This window comes from Betta splendens, chromosome 8 (assembly GCF_900634795.4).
Source record: "Betta splendens chromosome 8, fBetSpl5.4, whole genome shotgun sequence".
In the NCBI taxonomy this organism is placed as follows: domain Eukaryota; kingdom Metazoa; phylum Chordata; class Actinopteri; order Anabantiformes; family Osphronemidae; genus Betta; species Betta splendens.
Genome location: NC_040888.2, coordinates 8,415,051 through 8,434,865, shown reverse-complemented (window position 1 = coordinate 8,434,865; position 19,815 = coordinate 8,415,051). Strand labels below are relative to the sequence as shown.

At 50.2% G+C, this 19,815-nt stretch overlaps 1 protein-coding gene across 13 annotated transcripts in view; it reads right to left on the bottom strand.

The window, feature by feature from the left end:
- The window catches only part of srcin1a (SRC kinase signaling inhibitor 1a), a 63,926-nt gene extending 49,544 nt beyond the window's left edge, over positions 1–14,382 (bottom strand). For 5 of the 13 annotated variants that reach the window (XM_055510909.1, XM_055510910.1, XM_055510912.1 and 2 more), the window contains exon 1: positions 3,464–4,253. In XM_055510909.1, the coding sequence (XP_055366884.1) occupies positions 3,464–3,593 (130 nt within the window). In that variant the 5' untranslated portion in view covers positions 3,594–4,253. Of the gene's footprint in view, positions 1–3,463; positions 4,254–12,674; positions 13,406–13,872 lie in introns of those variants that run through there. The other 8 variants (XM_055510913.1, XM_055510916.1, XM_055510911.1 and 5 more) reach the window with 6 other exon arrangements.
- Between the last annotated feature and the right edge of the window lie 5,433 nt (positions 14,383–19,815).

Here is a 19,815-nt window from a genome sequence, read left to right as displayed (position 1 = left end):
CCGCCTGATTGGGTCTCTGTGAAATGAAAAACGCTTTTATTAATATTAATTTAATCTCAAGCAGCTGATTTGTTATTGTAATCAACGCAGCCCGGTCTATGATTAAATTAAGTGCAAAACATTCTGATGGTGATAATAACTGTCACCGCTGACAATGGACACAACACAACAGCAAATCTAAATCCCACTGCAAACAGCAGCCAAGCCAGATGTGCCTCTAACCGAACGTAAACCACAATGAACTTGGCGCTCTCGTCTTCAGTGATGCGCAGTTAGCGCCTGCGTGTGCGCGTGGGGACGGACGGGTCAGGTCTGCCGCGGCGAACAAGCCGCCGGCGTGGGCGAGAGTCCGCCTGTTGACTGCCTGCCCGGCTCCGAGCGCGGCCATCTGGGAGCGAAATCTGGACAGTGTCACCGCGGAAGAGCTCAGCTGCGCGATCGAGAGCGGACGCAAGGTTTTTGCAACTCCCAGTTTCGTTTTGCCGCTGACAAACTGGGCAAAGTCGGGACAACGGTGGACTCGGAGACACGTACAGCGCCCCCTAATGGCAGGAGAGGGGCAGAGATGGGTTATAACTCTTTAGGCAAGATACCTAAGCATTTAAATGCCTCACCAGTTATTATGGGACTAGGTTCTGCATAGAACACCTGCACAGACCTGCTTAGGACTGTCTTTACAGCCTAAATCAACCACTAAGCACGAACATCTATTGGTTTCCAGCTTGCTCTTCTCTCATTTGACATCTCTGATTTATTCACCCATCCAGCGCCCGTCAACCTGTTCCCACTGAACAGCAAAGCAAACCAAGGCGAACTCCCCTGTTAACAGGTGGGTATAAAACACATAATCCCAGCCTCCATCAGGGGAGCTGTGTGGATTTATTGCTTTAAGCCCGACAGATCCGAGAAGAACTCCCCGGCCCTTAGCTGAAACCGCGCTTTCTGCCACGGCCCGGCCCTGAAACTGAGGGAATCACTTGCACTCTTTGCATTTTAGGGCAGGCGCTGTTGTTGCTTTGATATAGAATCAGTCTGTCAAACTAAACTAAGCCCATGTAACTGGTTTAAACTAAGACAAAGAGTCTGTTTATCTGACCAAATGGAAATAAATCTAGACACTGTGAGGAAAAAAATATTAGCCATCATCAAGTGTTTTTATCATTTGCTGGATTTCAGGATGTGTTTAGATCAATATCATCTACTCAAACAGAATAGATTTGCCAAGAGTTGGATTTACTGGACTCCGCTCAGATGCCATCCTGGTTAATCCTCCTTTCCAGCGCAGAGGTTTCTCACCTGTGCTCATAAGCCCCATTGGTCTCCACGGAGCCCGGCTGAGTCCTGATTGGCTCGCTCACCTGCCTGAATATTAAACAGGCCGGCTGATTCCCAGGATGCTGCGCGGAGGCTATTGCCATGGAGCCGACACCGAGGAGGGTCGTGCATGTGCTCAGTCTATTGTATGCGCTCTCACCAGAGACACTGGAGTGGGTCTAATCAGCGCTGGATTCCTGGGTTCACAGGACACAGCATCTGCCTGAATGCACATTATCGTCGCTGATGGCTGAAGATTAATACATTTAAAAAGCAAAAAGGAAAATAGGGATGTAATGTTGTGGGGGGGGGGCGCTATCACACGGCTTTGACCTGACTCATGTGCGTGTCTCCGTCTGCCCGTCCAGGGACGACGCGAGAGTGTGAACGTGTCAAAGGGAGGCAGGGTCACCCCCCCCCCCCCCCCCCCCCCCCCCCCCCCCCCCCCGCCTCCCCTCGCTGCCCTCACACCACTTTCCAGCTCCCACCCGCTCCCTTTTCTCGTCTGAGTGCTGATAATGGCAGGTTGTCCGTCACGCGAGGTCTGACCCAGATTCACTCGGGGAGAAGACGGCGCGGGGGGGGGCACCGCCGCCCTTCACCCACGGGTCCGAGCGGGGGAGGGAGGGGAGTCGTGGAGCGTAGCGGGAGCCCACAGCAACGAGTTGATGGGCCCAGTCGCCCTTATTAACGGACGGCTCCGTGGAGCGGAGGCCACTGGGACACTGTTAACTTGCTTACTGGTGTGAACTGGGGAGCCACTTTGATGTTTGCAGTCAAATCGAATCAAATTCAGGATGAAAATGTGTTACCGCACTGTTTCCATTTTCAGCCGAGCGTCCGTCCATCCCTGTTTATCGAGGAGCGTGCTGCTCTCTGCCGTCCCCTCCTCCGTGTCCTTCATTCGTCCTTCCATTACAGTGCAACTGCTGCGTGCCTCACAGATGGAGGCAGAGTCTGGGATTCCAGTGGCTGTGGGACGCCCCCCCCCCCCCGTGCATCTGTCACTTATCTCCATCATGCACACTCCCGCTGTTCCTCCCACCGTCTCCCATTCTCTACTTTTCCACTGTCACACGCAGCAAATTATCAATCACCCGTCCGTCACGCAGAGGAAATGAAGGCCTTTGTTTTTCCTAATTGTTCCACAATCTGAAAACGAATCCCGGCTGCTGCGTTATTAGGCCACGGCTACATTCTGCTGCGTTGACAGTGCATTGAGATAGAAAGAAGGGTTCTCGCAGAAAACGCAGGTAGCTGAGGTTGATGTCAGAGAAGAGGCTCCCACTCACAGCGTATCCTCTCACATCATTAACTGAATCTAATACAACTGGGTGCAGTTTAAGATATGACTCAAACCATGAATGATAATCGTGATTAATCATTATTTTCTTAATCATCGTCCTACAAATAATGCTGACTGACACACACACACACACACACACACACACACCCGTACAAGTTTTCTTTAGCTTCCTCCTGATTACGAGTGCTACAGCGGCAGCACTAATTAACAGCATTTGATTGTCTTGCTGCAGAGGTGGAAGTCATTAGCCTCTCTGCCTGTACAATGTCGGCAAAGGAACCAGCGACGGAAACAAAAAAACAGGAAGTTGTACATTTTCGTCCCACATTCCTCACCGATGATCAATACCTTCTCAGATTTTCATGTCGTCTCCTCCATTCATCCTGGTTCAGATTATTCCTGTGAACAATGAATGAGCACCAGAAGAATTGCCAGATCATGAAGGGCCACCAGTTACACACACACACACACACACACACACACACACACACACACACACACACACGTAACAATGGCAGAGATGTACTGTATGAACGCAGGAACAAAGAGAATCCAAAAGCAAAAACCCTGTCGTGTGAAATGTTCTCACAGGCTTCGCTTGGCAGACAAAGTGGGCCTGAATGATTTATGAGCGGCAACAGTGCTTGCCAGTTGTTTGTTTTAGATAAATGCTACACAAAGCAAAAACTAACAAACCTGATGATGGCAAACAGAAAAGAGATGAAAGTTTCTGGCCAACGGGGAAAAAACAGCACAGAAAACAGAGCTCCGCTTCTATTTCAGGTGCGCGTCCAAAGCTAAGGCCGCGGGTCCGAACGGGCCCGGGCCGAACCTGGCACTCACCGTCCACGTCGGAGTCCCTCCTCCCCAGCACCAGCACCTGGCTGACCGCCGGAGCCTCGGCTATGAACACCCGGTAGTCCTCGCCCACGATGCCCTCCCCCCGCACCGCCAGCACACGGCCTCCGTCCATCTGCTGCCGCGCGGCTTGGCCCGGTTCTGATCCGAGCGAGCGGCGCGTCGCTGCGGCACTGAAGCCGCGCGACGCCGTCCTCGCTCCCGCCGCAGCCTCACGCCTCAGCGGGTATGTTTATAGGTCTGGAGCTAGAGAACAGATGTGAGCACACACAATAGCCCGGCTCCACTTACTCCACTTGCTCCCGTTCCCCTTCTCCTTCCATACATTCTTTCAACATCTGCGCTCATCACCGGCAGCTCGCTTATTCACAGGCGGCTCCAGAGACGGGCGCCGCGGGCGACGCGGCCACTTTTCCCCATCCTCCCTCCTTTCTCCCGCGCTCTCTCGCTCGCCCTTGATCTCTCGCTTTTTCCATCTGCCTCTCTCTGGGTCTCAAAGGTTTCCCGTGAAAGGCCCGGGATGAAAGGCCGCCCTCAATGGGAGCGTGATTGCGGAGACGGCGGCGGTCGGAGGCGCCAGAACCGCTGCCTCCGCCCTGCAGAGATGCTCATCGCTATTGTCCGCAGCTTGTGCAACATCAGAAGCGCAGGCTCCGCTTGACGGCCCGTCTAGCACAGGTTAACAGCACGTGAATCACAGGATGATCGATGCCGAGCTGCAGCAGCAGTGATATAAACACGTGCTCAGATTGCCACGAAAATGCACTTAGTTACACACACACACACACACACACACACACACACACACACACACACACACACACACACACACACACACACACACACACACACACACACACACACACACACACACACACACACGTAGAGGAGCCGGTAGCACGCGAACGTCTGCAAAGTTCAGTCCTTGGGAGAGAGAACAGGACAAATGAGACTCCAATGGCAAAGCTGCTAAAAGGATGAGAGACTTATCTTTGGAAAACAGCTATGTGACAGCAAAAAAAATCGACTTTCCGTCCGCGTCTCTCAGCGATGAAAGGACGCGTTGTGCAGAAATCAAGGATCGGTTTAGCATTTGGGGGCGAAACTCCCATAAAAGCTGAGTTTGCTCCACGTTCTGCAGCGCGGCCTGAAGTGACACGCTGCTGTTGATACAGCTCAGGCAAATATCTAATATCTAACATCTAACAGGAATAAACCCTGACATAGGCTCAACATCGACACTGGATCTTTACTGATTTCACAACAAATATTAAAAGTTAAAAATAATGCAAAGTAAAGATTTAATATCATTCCTTCCCACAGCAAAAACACCCAGAACAAAAGGGAGCACTCAGTGTGTCTCATGTTATTATATTATAATAATAGCACAGCCATTGTCAGCCCTATAATAAGCAAGGCTGCTGATCGATAACGCAGCGTGATGCTGCTGTAATATAACCACGAACCTGCTTCATCTCAGCGTCACGACCAATGCAGAAAGAAAAAATGAAATCTGCCCAAAGACGCCGGAGTGAAAGTGATTAGAATCAATGGGATGTGACTGAAATGAATTGACCGTCATGCCAGACTCTGAGCAAACGTGTTCCTGTCACCAATCACCAGTTCTACACTGCAGCGAATTAGATTTCCAGAAGCTGGCGACAAGCTAATGTGTAAGGAAGGCGACGTGCAAACACTGACCCGAGCCCAGAATCACGTATGCGACAGGCCCTCGACCCCCTCCTGCTTATTGATCGGCTCGTTTGCAAACTATATTTAGCTCCAGGCCCATGAAGGTAATTATGTTTTAGAGAGCGGCGTGCAACACAATGATTATGATAAGGACGCGAGGCGAAGGTGATGGACCAAGCAGCTCCGTCCCGTGAGGAGGATTCGGCACAAGGACGAAGATACGGAGGATAGAAGACTGAATCCCCACAGCGTCTCCACCCACTGTGACCTAATCACGCTGAGGCTGTGGGGACTGACATCAGTCTGTACAGTCTGACTGGAAGTCTTATGAATCGCTTCAGAAGAGACAGACTCAACCAAACTTAAATCATCGCATCATGCTTCTTTCTGTATAGAAGCAGTTTGAACCTGTGTTCACTATGTAACAGCCTTCCTACTACAGTAAATGAAGGACAGCTATTTTTATCTGGTGCTGATCTGGGTTCAGTCTGTAGCTACTGTACAGTGTATCAACAGCTTAATGTCAGCCTGTATACAGTATATGGTCGCCTCCACAGCTGCCACCGCTCCACACCTCACTGCCCTGTGACTGTGGCGCCTGTGTATTATTAATGCACCGGCAGTGATGTTGCAACTGGTAAATATGCAGAAACTCCAGAATCAAACTCCGGGGATGGTTTCGTCAAGCTGGGATTTGACATCCAGGCTCCCGGGGTCCCGGCCGTGACACGGGTGAAGCCTCCTGCCGGGTGGGCGGCGGGACGAGGCGAGATGCGGCACCGCTGCGGTGGATGCAGAGCCCGGACCCGAGCGAGGATGCGGAGACGGAACCAAAAAACAAGCACAACAAAGCCCCGCGTGTCCCCGAACTCCTGCGTCATCCACCCATCAACGGAGCGGTGGGAGGAGGGGATCAATACTGACTCACGCTATGCCCGGGTAGCGGCAGGTACGTTCAACCGTGAAGAAGAGAAGGAGAGAGAGGAAGAAACCCATGAGGCGCACTCAGAACTCAGCTTCCATCTCCCGTGACCTCCCTCCGTTAGATCCCCCCAGTCCGAGATTCATTTCACTCTCATTGTTACCGTGACAACGAACAGAAAGGTCAAAAAGGTCAAACTCAGACTAGGCCAAATGCAAATATTCAAAGAAATGTGTGGGTCCACGGTGGTACTGTCGCGTTGTAGCCATGGGAGTGACCAGTTTGACCAGTTGAGTTATTCTCAAGGCGACAGCTCGGCGTCTCAGAGAAGCCTCATTAGTATTCAGCCACGAATCATCCAAATACAGGCGGCTGTCATTATCACAAACAGCAGAGGAGGGTGACACGCACCGAAACACAAACACTCCCGCACTCGGGGCGCGGGGGAAAAAATACACCCAACATTCCTCTGAGTAAAACGCTCAAAACATGGAGGAAGAGTAAACACTGGTGGTGAACTGATTTCAATAATTATGAGCCGTTATCAAGCGCAGACTGTTCGCTGATTGATTTCCCGGCTGTTGTCACTTTTAAGTCGTTTTTTACAGAAAGTCATTTTCCACAGCTTTCAGTTATTTTGCAAAAATCCCCTTAAGGTGAAATAACAGCGAAAAGGTTCCACGCGTTTCACATGACAGTGATACATGCTGCAAACCAAGGCCCATCTAAACAGAGCAGCGAGGCTTCACAGCCGAATCCAAACTAACTGCACGTTTTATAGCGATACAGTACTTGACATCGATTATCTATATGTTTACATTCTAACGAGCGCTGTGGTGTGACAGACGACGGGCCGCTCAATGATAACCGGGTGAGCTACAACACATCTGTCAATTTAAACCAGTTCTAATTTATGAAGGGCGTCACACCTAAACTCAAAGACCCACAGCAAACACGCGGGACGTGGATGAACATACAGCGCATAATTGTGTCTGCGTCCGAGGATAATTTCCTCTGCAGAGACGGAGACGGAGAGAACGTAAGAGACACAAAGCAATAACATGAGGTCCGCAGCGGCCCCGGCAACCTCTGCCTCCCGTCCACTGCTGGAAAAGAAGTCTTTTAATGAAACTAGTCGAATCCGAACAGCCCCCGGAGCACACGGCGCATTAATAATCCTGCCAAGTATGAATATTTATACACAGTTTCAGGGCGACGCGCAGTTGAAGTTGTGGGTTGTGAATGAATGACTGATTGATTGATTCCCAAACGCCACCTGCTGAAGCATCACATGGAACAGGTACCTTATTCAATAGTATAACCACCACGAGGATCAGGACAAAGGAACAGAAATATAAACAAATAAAACGCAAAAAAGACACAAAACCTGAATAAACACGCTGAGCCTTTGGCACCTTCTCACGTTTCTCACCTACCACTGAACACTATGAGTTGCTAATAGAGCAACATCTCGCCGTGGTGCTGGCAGCGTTCAGCTGAGTGGACCTGGAGGATCTGCAAAGGGTTGCCAGATCCTGGAGACGCCTATTGCTGCTCAGCAGCTGCAGGAGGGGATGTTTCACCATGACAACCTCTGGCAACGCTGGTGCGAGGAATGGGAACCACAACGAATACCAATGTGAAAGAAATACACGTGAATTATAAAAGGAAAGGGTCTCTGCATAAGAATATCATGATCCTCATCAACCTCTGGGCGGCTGTGGATTCAGCCCAGAAACAAGCTTCGGAGGCAAGCGGAGAATACAGCGGAGGCACAGGTGTGACTGCAGCGAGGCCAACAAACGGGATGACACCGTAATCCGGTTAATGCGTACAGTATCCAGCATTTAACCCCGGAGCGTCGCCCGTCACACTCGCGTTCCCCCTCTCTTCAGGAGCCGCACCTCCGCTGCCTCGACAACCAGCCTCCTGTTTCCTAGTAACTGCTGCAGGAGCGGCCAGGTGCCCGTCGGCCGCGTCCCGACATGTGGTGCCTCGGGTCACACCGTACTGGGTCTTTTGGGCTTCGAACCTCCACAGCTGCTTCATTAACCCTTTGTTGCAACGCCCGCGACCTCCAAGCGCCTCCAGCGATCGCCTCTGTGCGAAAACCCCATGACTGGACAAGGTCAAACGTCAGAAGGACCCTTTAAAACGCCAATGTCACACACTATGTAAAAATCCCTTGGGTTCCCATTAATGCCTCCGGCTGAGGAGACGGGTGCGGCCCGGCGAATCGATACAGACGCACAAGGCGCAGGCAGCATTCGATGAAACAGAGGTATCCAGGTCCGACTCAGGCAAAAAAAACACACGTGACCTTTTCATCCTCTCTGCTCTGATGGTTTACGGCAACGGGTTCGGGCTCATGCGCAAGGTTTCGCATGCAACGTTTTGCGAGTGCACACGAAATCCCTTTAAGTGCAACTAGACTGGAGGACAATGCACGTCTGTATCTGCCTCTGTTACGAATCATGACATGCAGGAGATAATGTGGCGGCTGCGTTCCCCATGAGAAGGGTAGCTCCTAGTGGGGAAAGGGAGGAAGGAGGAGGGGAAGGTTGCAGCAGAGTGACGCCGTTCACCTAAACAATTGTGCGTCTGACAGTAAATGTTGACTGAGGGAGAGCGGAGACGAACGTCTAAATCGCAGCGAGGCCCCGAGGCGGCGCGAGCGTGTTTGATATTTCAATTGGCACGGAATCTCTCATTACGGGCCTGGAATCAACCTCTAGTCTGAAGGCAGAGCGAAGGGCGAGGTGGGAGACGGCGAAGGGGGTCCGCCGAGACCCAGACCAGAATGAGATGAGGAATATTTGGATCCAGTCGGGAACAGAAGGAGGCTAATCTGCCCCAAATCACCAGAGCCCGCGCTGCCTGTTTTGTATTCCTGCCTTGAACATCTTGGGAATGAAAATCAGCAGTGATGGGAGGAGAACGTAGGAGGAAACGGTCTGAGCGAGAAAAGAGACTATTACTGCCTCTTCAAGCGCCGCCGTCTTCATTTCCTCCACCTCGTTTCTCCCTTTCTTCTGCGGAAGTTTTAGGGATCGGCTGTTTTCCTGCTGGCGGGTTCCCTCGCACTTCCAGCGCCTGCTTGTGAACTAGCGCAGATGCCAGAAATGAGTCTTTGGCCCAGAGCTATCTGAGGTGTGAGTTAAATCAGGCTCTCCTTAATTTAAACTGCACTTCAACCTACACGGTTCATGACGGCTCCGTTCAACTCACCTTGAACCCGCGCCTGATTTCAAATGTTTAACAATAACCACAGAAGAAGAACGGTGGTGGAATCTGAGCCCATCCGCTGCCTTTAGGCGACTAGCATCTGTAGCAGGAGTCTCTGCATCCAGTAGCTCTGTCTAATGAATGTCACTTATTCTAGGACACATAATCTGGCATCGCTGTCCCGCCCTGAGTGAACTGGCTGTGATTAGAAACGTCTCCAGCGCCACACTGCAAGTGGGACGTCTGCACCACGAATAGAGTCACTTTCATCAGATTCATTATCCACTCCTTCTCTGTTCTCACCCTCGTGGCTTTTGTCCCATGTCTAGTGTTTCATGCGTTCCCAGGTGAGACCTGACCTGAGAAAATGGCTGCAGGGAGGCCATCTGTCGGCCTCCATGTGCCCCAGTAGAGCACTGGTCGAAAGAGGAGCCTCCAAAATATTTAAAGCATATTTGAAATTATTATAGAAGGGCCGAAATGAATATCGCCAAAAGCCTCCATCTTGTACTGAATCAGGATGGGGCTCCAGCGAATAGATCAATGGGATGTCACCATTATGAAAATACAGACAGCAGGATTGGTGTCAGTCCTGTGCGTCTCTGTTGCCACAGGCTCGGTGGGTTCGCAGAGAGGGAATAGAAGGAAGGAAGGAGCCATTTCCCGACGAATGTGCATCTAAAAAGGCAGAATCGTTCTGTCTGAAACGTACAGAGCTACTAATCGCTGCAAAGAAGTGAGTTGTGAAACCTCATTATCCCGACTGAAGCTAAGGCAGCGAACAGGCCACCGGGCCTTTGAATGGTAAATAAGCAACAAATAAGAGTTTAGACGTGTTTTTCTCATTATTCGGCGGATGCTGGATTTACACGCGGCGTTTCGTCTCCTTCGCCGGCACAAAGTCGCCCTTGTACCCGTTTCTGAAGCAGTCAGCAGAAAGCTGCTTTTGATTTAGAGTCCATTTTGTTATGTCTGGCCGCGCAACGCCTTAATGCACAACAAGTTGTTTTTATGACTCACAGGCAGCCGCTTTCAAGGAGCGCATTAGGGCAGCGGGACCCGCCGCCGGATCACAGCGGAGCCACTACGGCGCCGCGAGCGGGGGGAAAAGCCCAGGGATCATGAAGTAAATATCGGCGCCTCAGTCCCGGCAGCTGTGAGGCCCGACCTGAGCTCACGCCTACAGGACTCAACTCAACTCAGACTGAGTAAAAGGTCAGAAATATTATCACATAATATATCACATAATAAAGGGAGGAAACACATAGAGCTCTTCCAGTCTAGTTTTTCCAGCACTGAACTTAGTGCTACATTTATATGAGTCAATGCTCATATTCACCTACAGTATATGTTGACTGAATATTGACAGACAACAGACGCATTCTGCAGGAGATAGTTCATCAAAAGGGAAAATGGGAGCTCTGGGCTGTGTTACGGCGCAGCATTAGAAGCATCTCCAGTTTATTACTGTTATCAAGGGAATTCTTCATTTGAATAATTATCAGGATCATTTTTATCACAAAGTCCTGCCTTGAATCATTAATGACCTTGAGGAGTTACTACGGTGTTTACGACTGCCGCGGTTACGGACTCATCGCATGCGCCACAAACCCCCGAAGCGTTCGAGCTTCACCCGCCTCCGCCCACGTTGAGCTACGTCCACAGGTGGACTCTGCTGGAACACACTTATGGTTTTGGTCTCATTCACAAGATGCTACGCTGGGTTGGACGGGGCACGGCTTTCAAGCCTCTCCACATAATCACTATCGCTTCCATCCTGCTCCGTGCGGAGGCTGTGCCCTGCTTTGTGCCCGAGCGTGTTAATATTTTGTTTAGCCGATTGACTTTAACATCAGTGCAGCCCGGGCGCTCGTATCCCCAGCGGGGTCAATTACTTGAGAAATGTCCCCAACACATGCGGCTCCGCTGCCATTGCATTGCATCATCGCCGGCCAATCGCGAGGCGGCACTCGCGGGGGGCTTTGTTTGGCACAAACCAGGGGAGCGAGCAGGTGCACGAGGACAAAACAGACGCCGCGCGCCGGGATCTGCGCGTCTGCACGCTCCCGTCAGCGGCAGGTGCCGACGGCTGCGAGCGGCTGTGGATGCGAGGGTTAACATACCTGCCACACACCCTGATCGACCGTAGCGTGTGACGTAAGGCCGTGTCCTTGCATGTTAGATGAACGTCTGACGTGACCCGCTGGAGTCCGCCTGTCTCCTGCTGCATGCTGTCCACGGAAATGAAGAGATGATGAGCTGCAGGGCAGGATGCAGCGACATCCATCGCGGCATCACTTATATATTGTCCCTTAATTCCGTTTCCATGTAGTTTACATAGCGGCTGCAGCGTGGGAACTGATGGTGTATGACTGTTCACTGAAACATTCATCGGAATCTTCAACGGTAAGAACGGCTCCTGCGTTTTGCACGATCAGCATCGAAGCCCAGAGAACGGCAGCCGAGAGGCCGTCGCATGACCTGCGGGACCCGTTGCCGGCGCCGAGCCCCCGCGCGGCCGCATCCCAGCCCCTCCCTGGGCAGCGCTCCGGCTCTGCCTCGCTGGAGAGGATCGGCAGGCAGACGGCGACGGAAGCCTCGGCCGGGCGACGCTAGGTGGAACGTGGAGGGGAGAAAACGGCCGGGACGCGCCGTCTCTGCACAAAGGCAACGCCGCCGGGCTAATACCGGGCTTAGCGCTTAACTCTGCCTAATCTATTCTGTACGGTTTAGCCCTGCAGCGGGAACCGGTACATACCATCCTAATGGGCTTATAGAGATGACTCCACAATATCCACACTGCTGGGAAGGGTTGGAAATGGAGCCACCTTACTGTAGGTTAATAGCATCAGTAAAGGAATCAAAACCACTGGGGTCCAGTGTGGAAGAAAGTCCTGGTTCCATCATTCAGTCTGGTTTTAACTAAACAAATGATTGAGCAAAATCCACGTCAGTCCCTTAAAAACACACACCGACTACAGACAGATGTGCACAGACAACCTTTACAGTAATAGAGCGAAAGGAAATCCAATATACACACACAGACCTCCTGTCAGTGCAAAGGTCTCATGCCACCGCAGCCGCGCTGTCCACCTCGGCCCGAGCCTCAAAACGATTTTTCTGAGTTTTCAGAGTCCGATAGGAGCGTCTGACAGGAGGAATCAAATAATAACCCGGAGAAATGAGGGATCGCAAAAGGTCACCGACGGAACAGATAAAGGTAAACACAGCAGCTGACAGCCGGCATCTGTATTCACTTAACCAAACTGCTCACGAGTGACCTGATCACCACAGTTCCCTGGTATCCCACAGCACAGCCGCTCGCTGCAATGACCCGGTTTAGAAATGGACTCCTACCTGTCCACCTATGGAGCAGCCCTTTTTTCGCCTTTGGTTGCTTGCCTTTCATTTTCCCCGCGTCTTTCATATCCTCTGCCTCCTGTCTCACTAGCTACTGGACCGTCCCCGAGCGAGAGGCAGGCGAGGGATGACGAGGAGGGGAGGGAGGAGGGAGGGAGGGAGGAACCGGTGATGAGGAGTTAGAGAAGGAAATGAAGGTGGATGAATTCCCCAACGTTTAGCGTTTGCTTTATTTCTGTGTGTTGATAGCGGACGTCTCAGTTCCTCCCTACTTTAACCCGTTTCTCCCTCCACTCTCTCGTCATCGCGTTGTCTCTACACACAGGTGTCGCGAACAGACACAAACGCGGAGCGCACAGCGCGGCTGCTTCTCAGCCGGGATTCGAGACCTTCAGTCCATTTATTCCACACGGCGTTGAAGCCTCACCAACGGAAGATAGAAAACAAGAGAGAGAGAGACGGAGGTCTGAGGGGAATAGAGGGAGCATCACATGAAAGAATTGACCCGCCCGTTCATCCGTTCAAAACACCATCCCCCCATACGCTCAGGCGCGATCTGCCTGTATCCCCTCATCATTCCACGCTAAACCCGTGTGTCTTCTTCTGCCACGGTGTCTTTTTTATTGTCTCTCTCTCTCTCTCTCTCTTTCACACACACGCCTTAGAGCTGTTCACTTCCCAGAGGTCGTCCAGGTGGCTGACAGCATCAGCTGCATCCTCTGCTCTAACACACACACACACACACACACACACACACACACACACACACGCAACTACACACATGACAACATCTCTCACTAGTCGCCTCCCTCTCTGCCACACACACACACACACACACACACACACACACACACACACACACACAGACTCACCCACCAGCACCACCTGCTACACTGATGGTACTTCTGCCCCCCCACCCCTCCCTCCACTTCCCCACACATGGCGCCTCCACCCAGTATTTCCGGCACCTCCAGCGTCCCACGCATACGTTCAACAGCCTCCCAACTTACTACCTATTGACTGATGCCGCCACCCAGCATCGCTCTCCTCCGGTCGGCCCAACCCCCCCCCCCATCCTCCCCCCACGCTCTCGCAGGAGTGTGACAGGAGGACGGCCAGCTGCTCGGACAGCGCGACACGCAGAACCATCAGAATAGCTGCTACACAAGTATGCAAGGAGATAAGGTTGACATGCCTTGGGATGGTGCATTGCCCATGCTGCGACACGGACCGCTGAAGCTGAAAGTGATCGCGTTTCCTGTTCCCCCTCCTCTTTTTTCCTCTCTCCTCCTCCCTCCTCCGGTCCCTCGACGTCTGCTCTTCGCAAAGTGCTGGCTCCCTCGCTCCTTCTCTCAGTGCCCGCGCTCCTATTCGCTCCTCTCCTTCTCCCGTCCTCCTTCCCTTTGTCTCGCTCTCACGCTGCCTGTTTTTTTTTTCCTCCCTCTGCTGGAACCTCCTTCGCGAGATGGCTGTGGTCCAGCGGCGGCGCTCCTGACGGCACTGCGCGCGTGCGCCTGCGAGCACGTGCGTGTGTGTAAGTGTGTGTGTGTGTGTGTGTGTGTGTGAGAGAGAGAGAGAGAGAGAGGGAGGGGTGGAGGTAGAGGGGCGTACAATTCAGCACTCTGAGCCTTGGGAGATGCTGCTGTGCATGCCGGTGCAGGAAAGCTCAGCAAAGAATGAAGCACAAATGTTGCCCATGATAAATTCACACTCCCTCACCCACTCTCTCTCTCTCTCTCTCTCTCTCACTTGCTCTCTCCATGCCTTATTTCCTCCCCATTACACATTATACTCCCTCTCTCTCTTAAAGAAACAGGCGGCACGCTGCATTGCTGCACGCCTTGGGCTCATCTCTATGATATGTTAATAGAGACGAGCCCAAGGACCGGGTCCTGTTGGGGGCTCAGCCGCTGAGGTAGCAGAGAGGTGGGTGGGGAAAGGCTTGAAGCATCTACTGTACCAGGAATGGAGGGGGGTGAGGGAGGGAGGGTGTTGCTGGTGATGCGACAAGTGAGAGAGTGTGGAGGGGGGTGGGGGGGCAAAAGCGAATACTCAAAAATATCCCCCAGTGACAACAGCAGCTAATGATGAAGCTGTGTTGGGCCCATGGAGGGGTTGTAGCTGATCGGCATGGCAACCAGAGCACGGAGGCAGGTGAGGAGGATGGGAAGATGCTGCGGGAGGGAAACCCAGCACGTTTGAGGCATGAGGCGCTTCACGCCCAGATGTCTGTTTGCCAGCATCGATTATTACTTATTGCTTGTGATACCGGGCAACTATTTGCTGCTAAGACAGACCACAACGCTGCGATATAGGAGCGTTTTAACAGCGCTCTTGAAAAGGCAATGGGGAAAATCCATACTGAAATCAATCATGCACAAAATTGCATGTGACAAACCAAGGACAAAATATGAGCTCAGAGTAGCAGAGAAAAGCCGACAGATCGAGGGAAATCACGGGCAGAGGCTGAGACCGGTGGAAAGTGCCAGGTGTTGACAGAGATCCTGAGCAGCACTGTGGCGCTGAGTGCGGCTATTCTTTGTGCGCCGCTGATTTAGGGAAGTTCTTTTGAGCGGTGACGGCGATAGTGATGGTGATGGTGATGGTGATGATGATGATGGTGATGGTGACTGTGATGGCAGGGTTGTACGAGAGGGAGAGAAAAGTGAAACACCAAGAGGCCAGAGAGATAAAAGGATGGAGGGCCTCTTCATGATGAGAGTGATTAATAATGGATGGGCAGGCTGCTCATGACTTACGCAGCGTACTGGTCCGTCCATCACATCCAGCTGTTTCAAAGGCACAGGGAGGATGAGGAGCAGCCGCTACACCTGAGCCATCAACTCAGATTAAACACAAAACTCGATTTTTTAGTATATCTGAAAAGAAAACAGCAAATATAGAGGCTACTAATTAAAACAGTATCAGCTTTCGATCCCTTTATTATCTGCAGCCTTAGCGTGTGTTAAACCTAATAGCTTTATTAAGCCTCTGTATCACATAATACACAACATGTGGAGGTAAAACTCCTCCAAGCGCGGACACTTGACAGCCTGAATTTGCTGTGAGCTCATTGTAAGTCTGATTAGTCCCAGCCCGCGGCTGCTGTGCGGGTAAACCATGTCCTACGCGGCAGCTAAACAAACGTAAGGCTGCTGCTGCAGGTCTAATAGACGGAGGGTCGTTACTGCAGGGCCACGGCGCGCTATAAGTCCGTCCCAGACATTGTTTAGGGACGCAGTCGTGGGGCTAAAGACGGTGATGCTGTGCTTCGCCTCAGGGCTTGTATTTTTCCCGACCAGGAAGCTGCTCGTTCCCGAAGTGCAAGTTGCTGAGTACGTAGCATGGTGGAATTGATGAGGCCTTTGCTACTGTTTTCAAAAAAAAAAAATCACTGCTCTTTTATTGATGCTTTCGAAAGTGCCCACACATACGGATGATTTTCTATAAGGCACAACTTCTACAAGCTTCGAAATAAGGTCTGAAAAAATATTTGGGGCGGTCCCTGAGGAGAAGAACAGATTCCGGTTAGTCCTGGTTGTCCCGCTTCCTTCTCTCCTCCTCTCTGAGCGCTCATCAACCCAGAAACTCCTTCAGCACATCCTGTGGCGCCACAGACCCGCACTTATTCCACTGGCCATCTGAGGTTATTAGAGGGGGACCGGGTGAGGATTATGCAAAGACAGCAGCACAACCTGGAGCTGCTGCTACTGTACATGTCAGGTAACTGTCGTGACCCATTAGTCATCCCTTGACCTTCTCATTCCGCCTCATGTGCGGGTGGTGACGCACGGCTGCACACAGCTGGAAGCAGTGAGACGCGCTGCCCGGAGAGGACGTCCTGCTCACGGCGACGGCGTACATTCAGGCTGAGAACAGGTACGTATGTGCCTGCATTTCCACCCTAATGGGCCTCGCTCCCGTTGGACCTGGGAGACACAACGAACTAGGACAGGTCCAATTACATGACACGAATTCATCACCTAACCATTTTAAACTTTGCAGACATTACCAAGAATGCATTCAAGACGACGACTCCTTTGGAGAGAACAGAGAACAATGTGTTGGAGCCTATGACCTTCACATTCAGTCCACCCATGCACACCTATAAATATGATTCTATTTGTGAAGATGAAGAGATACTATCATATAGAGCTATGAAATAGGCACTCTGGACATAATCAATACCTAAGAGATAATATTCATTAGCAAAACCCATCAGAATGTCAGAACAATCTGAGAGCGAAGAGGAAGCAAAAACCAAACAAAAAAGGGAAAACAGGGAAAAACCTGGAACTATTAAAAACCACAGACTCAAATGTGTGCAAAACAACAAACATGTTTACATCCCTAAAGCCAGTACACATTATTACCCTCTACCAGAGTCCACGGCTTCATAGAGCTTCTGAGAGATCGCAACAACAATGCAAAGGCTGCAGGGAAACGCACTAGAATTAAATCTATAAACACTGGGGATGCGCGGCTAAACAGACGTCCTATAGCATAAGGAAAGGAGCCCAAACATGTATCACACAGGATTCTACTTTACAGGTGCAAAAACGCGGGAGACTTCAGCACAAACTGAAGGAGGAATTTGTGCAGAACACACAGGAAAACCCATGAAAACTGATGACTTGGAAAAACCCACCCTGTAAAAAAGGAAGTGAGAAAATAAGGGATCGTTTAGCAAAGTCTTTACAATCGACTCACAGTTCAACCTGCAATGCCAAATGTCTCTCTGCAAATAATAAGTCACAATAATTCAGTATTGGCAGCAGCAGTATCTTTTATTATTTTGTGTTTATGGGCCTCCAAAAGGAACATTACACTTCAGAGGCATCAGTCATTCAAATATCTACCATTTTCTGGTATAGGCTTAGTTGGCAGGTTATTGTATTGAACTGTGTAGTTTTATTTATTTTGTCCAACCTAATTCTGGGCTATGACTACTTTGTTGTTGATCATTTATAATATACTGTTTTATTTTTATTGCACAGAGCAGGCTGCACCTAAGTAATCCATTAATCAAAAGAAAGAATGTTTTATTCTAAGCATTAAATACCCACGATGCATCAGATTAATGTGATGACACGTACCATAAATCAGCTATTTATAAATACAGATAAATAATAAAACCTGTGCTTTCACCAATCTATTTATTAGCTCATTATATTTCATGTATATTCTTAGAAACAAGTTGAAAAATTAGGCAACATACAATAATGCAAAGTAAAATATAGTAATTATAATTGTTGACACAGCTTCAACCCTTGTTTTATTTTATCATACTTCAAATACAAGATCTCAGGTTCAGCAATTTAATGAAATCAAAGAGTTCTTGAGTCCAATCAGCTGCTCAGATGCTGCGTTTCCATGGCAATTTGAGAGGCTAGAGATAATTTGTCTTCATATAAGATGTAGTGGGTGAACCCTGTTTCCTTTGGCACGTGTGGGTATATGGTCAGGATATGAAACACTGGGCCAGTCACAGCCACACTGCTGGGCACCTTCTGTGACTCCTGGATGCCAAGAAGCGCGAGTGACCGTTAATGTCACATGTCCACAAGGAGCAAAAGGGCCTTTTTTCTTCTAATGTGTAGAGGAGTCAATACTCAACCTTACTTTACTTCAACGCAGTATTGGTTACTGTCAACCCGAGGAGGTCACAGAGCACATTCACACGTCAGCACAATGATTCATTCATGCCTGGGCGAATAAAGGGTTAATGAGCTGTGAAGCCGGCGTGATGTCACGGACCAAGGTGAGGTTTGGCGGATCGTCAGGGAGCATCTCCCGGAGGTCAAGAGTAGTGCGGTGTGTGGGTTCTCAGCTGTGTGTGACTGTCAGAGTGTGTGCGACGCCGAGGTAACGAATGGCAGAAAAGGCGCCGCGGACGTAAGGTCAGAAAGCAAATGTGCCGATCCGGGGACGGTAAATTAGAGCCACGGCCCTGTGAGGAAATGATGGTCACCTCAGTGCAAGCTCAATGACAGGCAGGGTGCTTCAAAATGAGAAATAGTAGCGGATCAGGTCATCCCAACATGAAGGGCAAACAACAGGTCCATCCACCAGGAGGCGACCTCGAGGTCGTCCTCTGTTCAATTAACGCGCTTTAGTAAATGAACATCTGTGTCTCTCTCCACTCTCTGAGCTTATCACGGTCCACGTCCCGTCTCCCTCCCCGTGCTCTCCCTTCTCCATGTCTGCTCGGTCGCTCTCTATAAATACATAAGGTGCTGTTTCCAAGGTAACAACTCTATGGAGAATTGGCCACCTGAAATCTAGATTGAGTGGAAACGGAGGATTAACGGGGGTCTGCAGGCTCTGATCGCCAGGGAAATAGCCTTATCTCAGCGGTTGATGTCTGCCCTGCAGGACGGTCCCTTCATTAACAGCACGGAGACGTGTGGACATTGATTAGGGCTTGGAATGTGTTCAGTGTCATCTCGTTAGAGTATTAATAACACAATTGGCTGTATTCCTGGAAATGCAGTATTTGTAACCACCTGTGGTCACGTACCTGCAATGTGCATATAAATGATTAAGTGTTAGAAATACAATAAAATAGCATCCACTACAATATTAAATAAATATTAGACTGCAGCTTACATACAAATGCATTCAAAACCTGGTGGCATAGTGAATATTTTGCTTCTCCCACCAAAATACATCCTAATATTGGACAGTATTTACATACTAATTGTTGCTTATGTAAGCAATAAAAAACACAGCTTGCAAACAGTGACATTTATATTGGCAGCAACTGCATCCACTGACTGGATCCTCCATCGACTACTGCCCTGGTGAAACAGTACAGTGCAGCTAGTGGAGAGACTTGGTACCGTGAGTGTTTACTACCCTCTAGTGGCTGCGCTGAGAAACTGCAGAAGCAAATGAAAACCTTTGCATAATTGTTTTTCATATGTTCAATATCAACAATACAACAACGGTTGTCTGTCTAATGTGGAAAGCGATCTCATCTGAAAGATGTTTATAGCTGTTTGAAGATTGAGATTATTAAGGTGAATGATTCGTTAATTCAGAAATTATTTACAGGCAAACATATTCTTAAGACTTTCTCCAATAAGACTGCAGACTATATCCAAGGAGCCCACTGCTCTGCTAGACAGACAAACAC